General features: G+C 29.5%; 3 protein-coding genes across 4 annotated transcripts in view; 2 read left to right on the top strand and 1 right to left on the bottom strand.

Moving 5' to 3' along the window:
- LOC111035753 (phytoene desaturase-like) overlaps positions 1 to 14651 on the bottom strand; it is a 63699-nt gene that overhangs the window by 40418 nt on the left and 8630 nt on the right. The gene's annotated exons all lie outside the window — the stretch shown is intronic.
- On the top strand, positions 2567 to 7325 carry LOC111035755 (bifunctional lycopene cyclase/phytoene synthase-like). The gene is made up of 3 exons (XM_022317509.1): positions 2567 to 4241; positions 5203 to 5687; positions 5758 to 7325. The coding sequence occupies exons 1-3, from the start codon at positions 3332 to 3334 to the stop codon at positions 6160 to 6162; spliced, it is 1800 nt and encodes a 599-aa protein (XP_022173201.1). The 5' UTR covers positions 2567 to 3331; the 3' UTR covers positions 6163 to 7325.
- Positions 9634 to 14243, top strand: LOC111035749 (bifunctional lycopene cyclase/phytoene synthase-like). 2 transcript variants are annotated; one of them, XM_022317502.1, is made up of 4 exons: positions 9634 to 10040; positions 10232 to 11213; positions 11913 to 12397; positions 12465 to 12866. In XM_022317502.1, exons 2-4 carry the CDS (start codon positions 10304 to 10306, stop codon positions 12864 to 12866), a joined length of 1797 nt encoding a protein of 598 aa, XP_022173194.1. In that variant the 5' UTR covers positions 9634 to 10040; positions 10232 to 10303. The 2 variants fall into 2 exon arrangements, with proteins under 2 accessions (XP_022173194.1, XP_022173195.1); XM_022317503.1 differs by lacking the exon at positions 9634 to 10040 and having other exon boundaries at positions 10304 to 11213; positions 12465 to 14243.

Genomic DNA, 14651 nt, shown 5'->3' with positions numbered 1-14651 from the left:
TTCATATGCCTTCGTGTTTTTTTAAAGCAGCGCTGCTAAATGGCTACGCGTGAAAGAGCCCTAGGTTTTTAAGAAACAACATTTTTCATCATTGTTATTTTGAAATATTTTTATTTACTTTTCTTAAGATAACGTGCATTTTTAATTCCTCATTACAAAGTTGATTATTTTTTGGAATACTTCTATACATAAAAATCGAATTTATACCATTTAGACCAATACTCTGGTCACCTAAACACTAAATATTTACTTATGACTAGTAAACTACTTGTTTGAAATTTGATTCTTGTAGATTGAAACACTCCATATAATATTCTGCTTTAGAAAATAAAATAAGAAATGTATGTTTTCATTAAAGAGAGTAAAGAATTAAAAAAACAACTATGACGATACAAAATAGTAAGACTTCATCGATCACAGTTATAATATGCAAAGAATACTATAAAAATATTTGTGATGATTATAGTTATTTGACTTTTTTAAAACCTAGCCTACATAATATATAACTTATATCTATTATAAGTTATGATAAATTTTGAATTCAGTAAAAAAAAATTCGCACCCAATAGACAAAAATTGTTCATATTAAAATAAAACGGTAGGATATCAGATATCATAACTAAATCTCTGTACTGATATATAAAAAATGCATATCAATGGAATTCACCTTTGCTCGTCAGATTTCATAAATCCATGTTTTTATAATAAATTATAATAAAAATGTCTCCCGATAGCCATTATTGTTTTGGATTATATTAATAAAAGTAATGAATTATAAAATATTGTACTTATACATGTACATTTCCACGTTCATAAAATAATATTTATTATCATTAATTACAATTTTGTATTGCATAAAGCTCAAGTATTCCATAAGTTTTTCCCTCCATTCAAAATTCTATTTAAATAAATAAATGTCTAGTTCGTTCCATTCATTTAGTGAATAAGTCTTCAAGTAATCGACACTAGTTATCATTGTTTTGTTTTTAAATAATTCAGTTTAAAATATTTAATAACAACATCATTATCAGGTAAGTCAACACATGTACTACGTACTGTAATATTAAATTTATAATAGTACACACATAAGAAGTCAATACGTTATGTACCTTCCTAGACCTAATCATTTAAGATTTTTGAACTGTATTTTGTCCTGAGCTCCTAGATCTATTATCACTATGACAAGTAGACAAAAAGATAAAAGGAAAATTAATAATGTTTAAAAGTTAAATGTAAAAATAAATTATAAATACAACGAAGAAAATATATTATATTTTATATTTGTCCCAGCGACCCACCAAATGTCTGTATTTATTATAAATTAAAATATTAAACTCTGAGAGGTATTTACTTTACAATAACGGGTTTAATTTTTTTCCGTGTCAGTAGACACTTATTATAGCAGGAAAATGCTTTGATTTTCAATTTTAATACCTTTTTGGTAGAAAAGTAAATCTAGTTGGTACATTGAGAGTCAAAAGTAAAAAATTCACAGTAATTTTCATAAATTGGAAAAAATTAAAATAAGGAATAACTGGAAATTGTAGACAAAACACAGTTTTTAATAGACATATCATTGAAATAAAATAATGAAACGTTTATGCTGACGGACGACGTCTTCGCTCAAAATAGTTTTTCGAAAGCAATAATTTATTATTTAATTCAAACTTAGAGCATACATTACAATTTACAGTGGCTTACTTAATAAATGACTAGGTCCAGTAGAGCGTTTATCTAATCACCCATCTATATATATATTTTTATTTATTCATAAAGTAACTCCTATTAGGGCAAAAAGTACAGAAGATACATAAACGCAGATAAAGGATAACATGCAGTTTTCTGTTTGAGTTTCTTACAAAGTCATAATTTGCAAAAAGTAAATTTAACTTTAATAGTAATTTAGAATAAATAATACATTAATACATAGGGAATTGTGAATAATAATTTATGTTTCCTTGTGTTTAAAAATACAAATTTAAAACATTAGGTATATTATTATGTAACTAGTCAATACTATAAGAGTCATTGTATCGTGCTTACAAAGTAAAACTATTAATGAATTTGCTAAGTGCACTTAAATAGTACACTAAATAATGCACACTTCAAATAGTAGAAAGATGGATCGATTTTAAATTTTAATAAGATTTTTGGTAAAAGAGTACGATGGGAGGTAAAATTGCTAGCAGTCACCACCACCTTCAATATTGAGGATTTAAGCAATTTTTCAGCTTCAAAATGTGTTGTCAGAATGTCAGACATACAAACTAAAAGTACACATTACATTGTAAAACCAGACATTTCTCGTCCTGTTCAGATCTAAATGATAAGTGGTTTAATATTCGTTTATTCATATTTTGATTTAGTTATTTTTTTATTATTATTAAACTTGAGCCCGGCGACTAAGGCCATTAGCTGTTGTAGGGGTTATGAACTGTGATAGGGGTAAGGTTGGTAAAATAGGTTGTTTTTTTTAGTAAAGTTATGGTTGTTACGGTAGGTAGCAAACACGTGTATGTGTGGCAAGGTTTTTAACTACTATGAATCCGGGTGGTCACCCATCCGGGAGCTATTAGTTGTGGCCGTTACTTACTCCCAGTCGCATTCTGCAACTGGCAGCAGCCAATGCGCCACGCCGAGACGCCATATTTTTATTGTTCTTACAATAGTATTCATATTTATATTGTTCTTACAATAGACATGAAAGTATAACCCTACAAAAAGCAACAAAGTAGTATTATATCAATTAGGCACCATTTTATAGTATGATTTACCATCGATAATTTATGAATGATATTTTTAAAATCACTTTCAATTGAATTTATTTGATTTAAACATACTATATTTATCAAATATATTATGTAATTAAGGTATACACTTTTATACTTTGTAGAGTTCTAAATAAAACTGTTATTTATCGAAAAAGTATTAATGACATATATCTATGTAATATCATCATTGATACTATTAAATATTATTCTTGAATTAACTCTCCATATCGTATAATATGTTACCTATGGATTTATTGTTTTCCATGAAAGAACGATTTTAAATAAAATTATTATTATTTATTAATATATAACACAACTCAAACCTAAAAATTAAAATCATCCAAGGTTAGTATAAGTTTTAGCATTATTCTTAAAAATAAAGTGTTTCGATTCGGTGTAACGATTTTAAAATATGTTTATAAGAGTGTGATATAAACCAAACTACAATTTTGTAATAAATGTATTCTTGATATTTTTCATTTTTTCAGTTGGTTTTCCGTTTGATTACACAGTGCCTATCTCTCTTTTTTTAATCTCAATACCTAATAACATCATCGAAAATGTTGACCTACATGGACATGCATTTAAAATGCACACTTCCAGTTATCGGCGTATTGGCTCTGATCACCCGGCCGTTTATGTGTCGCATGGAGGCTGCCAAGATCGCGTTCATAAGCACCGTAGCACTACTCTACACGTCGCTGTGTTACAACTACAGTATTCTCAACGGAGCTCGGACGTATTCGCCCGAACAAATTTCTGCCTCCATAGGAAATGTGCCCGTCGAAGAGTACATGTCCGTTGTTCTGCAAGTCGTTCTGGTGTCGCTATGGGCCTACATCTGCGTCCGATGGAAGCACCCGTTATTGAACTTCAACCATGACAAACAGAGCTATCAGATGATTCGCTGGGTGCCGATCCTCTTGCTCAGCATCACCACGGCTGTTGGTTACAGTATGGCCGTCCCGGGACGAGAAACATTTTACTTGGGAAGTATAATGTGTTGGGCTTCGCCCGTGATAATGCTCATGTGGTACGGTGCCGGGAACTATTTCATGAAGCATCTGATACCGTCGTCTTTCGCGATCGTTATGCCGACTTTGTACCTGTTGTGGATCAATCGGTTAGCCTTGAAGGGGAATGTATGGCATTTAAATGAATCGACTAGCTTAAACGTGTCCGTGGCCAACGGTTTGCCATTAGAAGAAGCACTGTTTACGTTTATAACGACCGCTATGGTCGTCTTGGCGGGAACTTGTTACGACAAAGCTTACGGGATGATCGTAACGTATTCATTGATATACCCACATCAGTTCAGTATTAGTTGGAACTTCATTACTCAGATGTTTAAAGCATTCGCGACATCGGAATATTCAATGCCTACTATTGTAACTGATGACTTAAAATATAGTATTAAATTGTTGGACTCGTCGAATATATTTGGTACATCCAACTACCTTTTTGATGCCGGTAAGTTGATTCATTTTTTAAAAATTAATTTCAATGATTTTCACATCGGTATCCACTCTATACCATTAATCACGAGAGGCATTTTTTTTATTAAGATAATATCTAGGTAATTCGCCAAGCATAGTAACCACAATTTTTTAATAATGCAGTTATTCAAAGTTCATTTTTTTTTGGAATTCTTAAATATGGGTACTTAACACAAAATGTACCTTACTGTGACCATACTAATTCTGTTTTTCAAATGATCACTACCCTTTTTACATTAAATTATTCAACCAATAAAAAATGTTGGCCTATTTAAGTCAATATTCAAACTTGTACCTAGTTACCCAAAGAAACTTATTAAACATTATATTCTAAGACCAATAGTCTATAGTACCAGCCTGGGTGACCGACTTTGTATGTACAAAACATTTTAAATAGATCTAAATTCAACATATACTTTAGCCCACGAAAGAAAATAATAACTTGTTTCGTGAATTCAACACTGATACCGTCAGTAAACTTGAACGTTCTTGATCACTACTTTCCTACTAGACTCCCGATCTCCAGATTAACACGCCAACGGGTGGCTGACCAGTGACCATTATCGATCGCGATTGGCCGGTGGTTGGTAAGCGTTGCGTCTTGCAGATAGTGGCATTGCGGGGTGGTTATGCTCAAACTAGAATGAATTTTCATCTACATTATTATAGCGAAAAAAATAAAAGCCTTGGGGAATCAACTTTAAATAATAAATCTCTGCACAATTAATATTGTTGTAGCGAGATACCTATGTATGGGAGCTATTTTATGTTGATATTATGCTGTATACTCGAATTGTTTTCATAAATATTTTGATTAAAAATAATAAATGTATTGTAATATAAATTTTACTGGGCTCTTCTTGCATAATAATTTAACTATGATAACACTATAAGCTATGATACTGTTTAACAATAATGATTTTTTTTAAATTTAGCTATTCGTTTGGACTTCATAATTATATATGGATTTACTCGTATTACGGATAACATGATTGATGATGAATCAGACTTTGAAAACAAAAAAGTCAAATTGAAACTCCTTTTCAAATTTGTCGACGAACTTTTCGCTGACAGAAAATCCGATTATGAAGTTTATTCCAAACCGCGAGAAGTAACCATGGATTGGAAAGTGTACGAGTCAGTGCTGACACAAGAGGAATTGTCAATTTTACGTGCATTTTCTAGAATAGCATTCCTTTTGCCCCGCAAGCCATTTGAAGAGATAATTTCAGGATTCCAAATGGATATGGACGGTACATTGTACAAAGATGAAAAAGAATTATTGAAATATATTACCCTTGTAGCCGGTAGTTTCGGTGCAATGTGTGTTTATATAATCTTGTATAGATACAATCTTGACAAGTACGATTTTGTTGAAAAGGACGATTATTTAATTGAAAAATCCTATCAAATAGGAAATGTAAGTTTTTCACCCAAGTTTTTAAAAATTATTATCTAATATTGATACTTATGTTTTCAATTGTTTGCAGGGATTACAGTTGGTGAACATGGCCCGTGATCTCGTCTATGACAGTGAATCATGGGGTCGATGCTATTTCCCTACAGAATTAATGGATGACAAAAATGAAGATCTTAAGGTCTTGTGCGAGGAAAAGAACCCGAGGTCCATGGGAGAAAAAAAGTTGCGAAGATACGCCCAGGTGATGCTAAAATTGGCCGACAAACACTATTTTGAATCAGTGGGTTGTATTAGTCGTTTACCTCGTGATGTACGAGATACAATTCTAGCGTCCACTGAAATATACCGTGATGGGCTTATTTATGCAATCAATTCTAGTCCAAAGTTTCCTAGCAAACCAAAATTATCAAAATATAATAAGTTGATGATATTATTTAAAACATTATACATTAAAAGTATGCAATCCGTAGTTTAAGTCGATTAAAAACTACTTTGATATATGGGTAGATTTACTGTTAGAATATAGAAAAGTAGTTTATTTAGTCAAAACGAATACATTTACTCGTAGCATAATATATTAAATACATTTTTTCTTCGTGTAAAATAATTTATTTTATTATTCTCAGTTTCGACATAGATTTAAAGCTTTGTTTGTTATTTGATAACTAAGAAAATAAATTGGATTGTACCTATATGAAATGATGAACTGTCTTTTTCGTATTTGTTTAATGTATATAACATACATGCATGTGTGCATTGGCACAACTGGAGGGGTGCAAAAATGCCTTTGGAATTTCCAAGTTCTAATTTAGCATCCCTTATTTTTTTAGGTCTAACAATTATTACTATGGTAAAATACCATCAATTTATCGGGGGCGTAGCCATTAGGTAAGCTGGTAGGCCTACCCAGATTTTCTTAAAAAAAAAAAAAAAAAACAATGATATTTAAAATAATATATTCATAGATACTTATACAAGTTTTTAAGGCAGAATAATTATAACAATACACATAATAAATTGTCTTCATCACGACAGTGACGCCATTAAAATATCATTAGGACGATCGCACGTGTCGATAAGTAGAAATAATATTGAAAAAAGGTAATCGATAAAAACGTTGCCTACTAAATTCTTGTGATAAAGTTCTGTATAGAGAATACATTTAATTGCACGATTATTCACTCATAAACATTTAATATACCTAGTGCCTACTTATAATCATCAGTATTATGTGATTCGCAATCCCGAATGGTCGTTATATAGAATACATTTAATAAATAATATGAAACGGTTTTTGACTCCACTTAATAATTTAAAATCAAATTATGTCACGGAAAATATTTCAATTTTTTTGGATCCTAAAAATTTATTTTCCTAATCATTGTATATCTATTACAGTGGTTGAATCAATAAAATCAAATTCAAAACAAACAAATTCAGATGAGCTTTTTAAAGTTAACTTTCATGATTTAAGTTCAACCTGTGACGAAAGTGAGTGCAACCTGCTATTAATTTCCCTCTTATATTTATTTCTGGAAAACATCGATGTTCAAAATAAGTGAACAACTAATAGATAATCCATTGACTGTTATTGACAAGTTTTATGTCATGACAAAAAGAAAATTTAAGATTTTTAAATAAAAATATATTATAATTTATAAACAAACAATAAGCATATTAAAAGTTACGATTATATTAATCAATATTTATAATTGTATTTTGTAGAACCCTCTCGTATTCAGGTAAATGAAAATTTCATTTTTTGAAACTAGTAAAAACTCAAAAATGATAGTAGGTACTGTTAAAATTATACGTCAGTTTCGGCAAAATCGAGATTACACAAAAAGAAGTTTTTATCATGCATGAGCCATGAATGAAAATTACATAATTATATTTAATCAATATTAATAGGTACGTTACGATTCTTAACCATTCATAAACATATAAAAGGACTCATAATTCGATATTTTGAGGGACTTGGACATCTGACACTCATTTCAAAACAATATAGTTAACAGGAAATGTATAAAACATTATTATAGATTTTCTCAGAAGTTAAAATTAGCTGTCAAACAATAATAATAGTGGTCAATATCTTCGTCGTTTAGATGTAGGCAGTTGTTAATCTTAAACATTTGTAATAAAGAAAAACAAAAAAATAAAAAAAACAGATAATTTACTATCAAGTTTTAATCGATGGAATAAAAATGTTTTATTTATTTAGATATGTCAAAGCAATATTAAATTATTAGGTTTAATATAATAATGTTTGCAGATTTATTGTACCACAGACTATAGGTAACGTAGCATTAAGGCTGTGCTTTGTATATTCATTATGTATAAGTTCCACATACACACTACATTTTTTAAATTATAGTTGTTTGATTTATACGATACTTATAAAATATAATAGAATAATCAAAAAACTAAATAATTACATCATAGACGATTATTATTTATAGTTTTCTTAATAAAAATGTATTTATCTAAAAAGTGTTAATGAATTTTATCAATATGTATAATTGATATTATTCTTGAGTTACCTATTTCACATAGTGTGTCCCGTGAGAATATACCCATTAGCCGTAGAGGGCGACTCGCCGCCGGAAAAAATACGATTTTTTGTTATTTTATATGTAAACTAAGAAAATGATTAAAAATAATGAAAATAATGAAAGTAAAATGTTGAAAGGTCAAAAAATATTGAAAGGTCAAAAAACCTTGAAAGGCCAACATTTTTAGAAAAATAAACGTTATAAAATGGATATTATCGATGTTTGAAAGATAAAAAAAATATTTTTTTTAAAATAAAAAATTTATTTTAATTAAAAAATAAAATATACGTAGTCCTTGTCTCTGTGAGTCTAATAAAAACAGATTTATGTACATTTGTTATCTCAGGAGATACCTCAGTATGTCAGTGGGTATATATAGTAGGCAATATATATATTTATATGGTACACCTTGTTTACATAAAATGTAACAGATAGACCTGATCAACAAAAAAAAAAAGAAAATGATATGTTACCTTAACGTACCTTATCATTTTTTAACAATATATGAGTAGTACATAATTTAAGAAATATACTCATGTCAGCAAATTTCCTAAAATTATATTTTGAAAAAAATTATTACGTTCCAAATGAATTAAATCAAAAAAATATAGATATTTTTAAAAATTCTAGAAAATAAACTACTCGACTTAGATAAATGTTTTTACCATCAAAATTAATCTTATAATCGGATTCACAAATTGGTTATTTTGAACTTATCCAAAAAACATCTAGAGTTAAATTTAAAATTTTTTATATTCAGTATTTATAGAAAAAAAAATTCAAAATATTGATTATAAAAAAAGTTATTGCATTAGTCATTTCTTTCTGATACACTCTGTATACCAAATATATATTTTAAAAAAAGATCATTGACAGGTATAATTTCTACAGCACCTGACATTTATGTTAATAAAATTCCTATATAATGTTCACATGCAGGGGTGATCAAACAGTGAATCTCGGACGGTTTTAAAACCAATCTCCGTATTTGTTCGAACCAATTATTATAGGTATATTTACTAGATTAAATTACATAGGTATCTATTACGGATTAACCAGTTTGTGTGAAATGGCTTTTTCTCATATGAAATTTTTTAAACTGAATGCAGAGCTACACATTCTGATGACAATTTAGACCAGCGTCCCAGTTTATAAGTAACTGGTGGATGAAAAGCAATGAATAAAATAGTCAATAGACATGCTTCTATACCAACAGTTACTTGTCAATTTATTTTGAAGTTTAATGTTAAACATTAATTTTTAGAAAATTGTACAATTTTGCGTACGGAAATAAATAATAACCACCTAATATTAATATTTTATAGACATTACTTATAAATATTACTTAGGGATAAAGACTTAAAAATGCAAAAATAATTTTTGTACATCAATGGTATAATATTAATTTTTTCTTTAAAGGAAAAACGTATACTAATTATACTATAGATATTAAACAAAAAAGTTTGGCCAACCCTGAGTCCAAATATTAAGTACAATTTATGCCATTAATTGTAGAAGTGTAGAACTAACGTAAAAAATATTGAGCATAAATTTACTGCGTTCATGACATCATATATATCATGATTTGTACAGGTATTTCCGCTTCATTCACCAAAACCATTTAAATATACGTTTGAAGTTAATTTCGCCGTTTTAATGAATAGGACTTCAAAGAGTCGACACTAGTTATAATAATTATTTTATTTTATAATAACTCAGCTTAATACTTAGTAAATTTTATTTAAAGAGCTTGTATTTCAAACACAATCATTGCATATTAAAATCACACGGCCATTGGGTAAGTATAAATGTTTGCATTATACACTGAAGGTATTTTTTGGCGTTGAAAATTACCTAAAACGACGTTTTTATCACAATACGACGTTTTATTTTTAAAAATTAAGTGTTACGATTTTAAAATAGCTTTGTAAGAGTGTAGTAAAAATAATTTAATAATAAACGTATTTTTAATTTATTTTATTTTTTCAGTTGATTTTTCATTTGTTTATATAAGTACCTGTCTTTAATTTTAAATCTCAATACCTAATAACATCATCGAAAATGTTGACCTACATGGACATGCATTTAAAATGCACACTTCCAGTTATCGGCGTATTGGCTTTGATCACCCGGCCGTTTATGTGTCGCATGGAGGCTGCCAAGATCGCGTTCATAAGCATCGTAGCACTACTCTACACGTCGCTGTGTTACAACTACAGTATTCTCAACGGAGCTCGGACGTATTCGCCCGAACAAATTTCTGCCTCCATAGGAAATGTGCCCGTCGAAGAGTACATGTCCGTTGTTCTGCAAGTCGTTCTGGTGTCGCTATGGGCCTACCTCTGCGTCCGGTGGAAGACCCCGTGCATGAACTTCAACCATGACAAAGAGAGTTACCATACAATCCGTTGGATGCCCATCATATTCCTCAGCCTCACAACGGCCATTGGTTACGGTATGGCCGTCCCGGGACGAGAAACGTTTTATCTGGGAAGCATAATGTGTTGGGCTTCGCCCGTGATAATGCTCATGTGGTACGGTGCCGGAAACTATTTCATGAAGCATCTTATACCGTCGTCTTTCGCGATCGTCGTGCCGACTTTGTACCTGTTGTGGATCAATCGGTTGGCCCTGAAGGAGAACGTATGGCATTTAAATGAATCGACCAGTCTAAACTTATTCATAGCCAACGGTGTGCCATTAGAAGAAGCACTGTTTACCTTTATAACGACCGCGATGGTAGTCTTGGCAGGAGCTTGTTACGACAAAGCGTATGGTATGATCGTAACGTTTTCATTGTTATACCCACATCAGTTCAGTATTAGTTGGAACTTCATTACTCAGATGTTTAAGGCATTCGTGACATCGGAGTATACAATGCCGTCTATTGTAACGGAGGACTTGAAATATTGTATTCAATTATTAGATTCGTCGAATTTATTCGGCACTTCTAATTATTTATTCCATACCGGTATGTTAAATACGAATCTTTTTTTAAAAATATTTTATTCAAAGTATTTATTACGATTTAATACCCCGATATTGAATAAATGATTTATTCAGTTTTGACTATAAGTTGAATTCAAGATTTTAATTTTGGTTTAATTTTAAAATAACCAAAACCAATTTAAGCTCCAGCGTGAAAAAATATGGAAAATTGTGTGATAAAAGACCTTTTTTTTGAACACTTCTTTTTTAACCATGAAAAACGGTCATCAACCAACATAAAGTTTTTATTATAAGATTGTCAATACTTGTTTCATCATTAATTACTAATATTTTACTACGTATAGACTTACATTTTGTTTTTCTAATTAGTAATTACTAAATAATAATTTAACAAAATATCTATTACATAATATTAAAAAAAAATGTAATAATATTTCCATACGAAGAATTTTATAACGAATATGGAACATATTTTACTATGAGATTTTGCTTTGTAGGTACCAATTGAATTTTTTTCACAATCATTTTTGATTAGAAATTCTGGAGTATATTTATTTTAATTGTGTTACACAATAAATATTATTTGTTTATGATAAATTTGAGGCATTTTTAAATTGCTCTTCATAAATAACATTATAAACTATACATAAATAATCATAATTCTAATTACATTTATTATTATAATACCGTTTAATGAGACCTAATGATTTTTTTTTTTTAGCAATTCGTTTGGATTTCTTAATTATATATGGATTTACTCGTATTACGGATAACATGATCGATGATGAATCAGATTTCGAAAACAAAAAAGTTAAATTGACACTCTGTCACAAATTTCTCAACGAAGTTTTCGCTGACAGAAAATCAGGTTTTGAAGTTCATTCCAAACCGCATGAAATAATCATTGATTGGAAACAATACGAGTCCGAGTTGACAAAAGAAGAATTGGCAATTTTTCGTGCATTCTCGAGAATAGTATTTCTTTTGCCTCGTAGGCCATTTGAAGAGTTACTTGAAGGATTTCAATTGGATCTCAATGGTACATTGTACAAAAATGAAAACGATTTACTGGTATATTTCACACTTGTGGCCGGAAGTTTCGGCGCAATGTGTGTTTATATAATCATGTATAGATACAATATTGACAAGTACGAATTTGTTGAAAAGGATGATTACTTAATTAAAAAATCATACCAAATAGGAAACGTAAGTTTTTGTAGATCAGTTTTTTCAAAACTGTTATTTATACTTGTTTTCGCAATTTTGTTTGTAGGGATTACAATTTGTGAACATTGCCCGGGATCTAGTTCGTGACAGTGAATCATGGGGTAGATGCTATTTTCCTACTGAATGTATGGATGACGAAAAAGAAGATATTAAGGTATTGTGTGAGGAAAAGAATCCAAGGTCCATGGGAGATAAAAAATTGCAAAGATACGCCCAAATGATGATACAGTTGGCAGACAAACACCAATTTGACTCAATTGATGCTATTAAACGTCTGCCACTAGAAATACGAGGTTCAATTCTGGCGTCTACTGAGATTTACCGAGGGCTTATTAATGCCATCCAATCTAGTCCAACTTTCCCTAACAAAGCAAAATTAACATCATATTATAAGTTAAAGATATTATTTAAGACATTGTACATTACGAGTATGAAATACGTCTTATAAGTCTCTATTTAATAATATACATAGTTGGACTCTACTGTCATAATTAATGTAGCTCAAATAGGAAAATATATAATTTATATCAATTACACGGATCGTTAATTACATTCTATCTTTGTGCATTTATCTATATTTATTATTGTATTATTCTCTGATCCAACAAAGATTTTTGATATATTTAGGTATATGTATTTGTTATTGAATTTTAATAAAATGAATTAAAGTGCATACCTATTTAAAGATGCGATGTCTATTATTTCAGCTCATAATAATATATACCTAATGTGCACTGTTACAGAATAATTAATCGTTCAGAAAATATCCATTTATAAAATTAATTAATGACAACCTTTGAAAATCAATTAAAATATAGATAATGACTGTCACGTGTGCATTGAATACTAATCAACGACTGCCATAGTATCATATGTTTGATTCCTCAAGCCTGTTACTCAAGTCTAGACTGATCGGTAATTTGACAAGATAAGTTTGCAATGTAAAAGAGGTAGTCCGTTTGAAAAAAATTGAAAAACCTTCGTTTGTGTGCCACAAATAGGTACCAACTCGTGACGTTGTAGAGCAGCTCCAATCTTCAACTGTGAGGGTGGTTTATGGTAGCAAATTATTGGCAAACTATTATGGCACTTTGAGTTACAGATTTTTGGATTATCATGACAGGCACATTTATTAGTCTTAAATTTCATTTTTTTTAAATCTCTGTGGACCAGTCATACTAATAAATGTTTCTAACCTAATAACCGCTGTTTCCCGAAAAGTGATCCCTTTATGTCCCTCATGTGCTTATTTCAAAATATATTTGAGTTTAAAAAAATGATGTGTGACGTGCAAATCATTAAAATAATAACAAATTTTATAATACGTACAATTGGATAAATAAAGGCGAGCACACGGTGTGAGTAAGTCAAGCTCAGACCATCTCATTGAAAATTATAATAGTATAAAAGGTGAATAAATTGTTCATCAAACTGACTTGGGATAAAAGTCATGGCCTATGATAGTTATGACAATTGACATAATTTCCAGGCAACGTTTATAAAACCACAAACATACTATAAAGCAATATTATATTGTAAAAACCTATATATTTTAGTCATTGACTAACAATTCATGCCATTTCAAAAATGTATGTCTTAAATTATGGTCACTATCTATTTAACAGTGTGCACTGTATAGTAAATTAAATTATGAAAATGTAATGACTTTATGTGTTTATAATAAATTATATTGTCTTATCTGTATGGAGTCATATTTGTTGACTTATGGGAAAGATTCTTGAAAGTTCAACAGTTTTCTCTTAATTTTTAAAGTATTTGTGTGTATAAGTTAGAACAAATATTATTAATAATATTCATTATTTATGAAAATATAATAATATATTGTATCATGTATTAATATTAAACTGCTTAGTATTTACATAATATTAATTACCTATTTAACTATCGAGTCAGATACTCAGGGTATTGGAGTAACTAGGTATCAAAAATATACTACCAGTATATCAAACTATAGTTTGAAAAAAATATACACATAATATGTTACAATTTATAATTTTCTACAATTTTTTTTTTTTAATTTGTAATTAGACTAGATACTCATATCAAATATTATGTTATTCTTAACTATAATATATTATTTATATTAATTATATTATAATATACTAAAGATAAAGAAAAAAAGTAAATTATGATTACGTTTATAATATTGCAAAATTTAAAGCAACAAATAGTATTATTGTTTATAAACTAAGCATAATAAAATCATACATAA

Source organism: Myzus persicae, unplaced genomic scaffold, assembly GCF_001856785.1.
Source record: "Myzus persicae strain clone G006 unplaced genomic scaffold, MPER_G0061.0, whole genome shotgun sequence".
Lineage (NCBI taxonomy): Eukaryota > Metazoa > Arthropoda > Insecta > Hemiptera > Aphididae > Myzus > Myzus persicae.
Note: the sequence above shows the minus strand (reverse complement) of the source record. Positions and strands in the feature narration are given on the sequence as shown.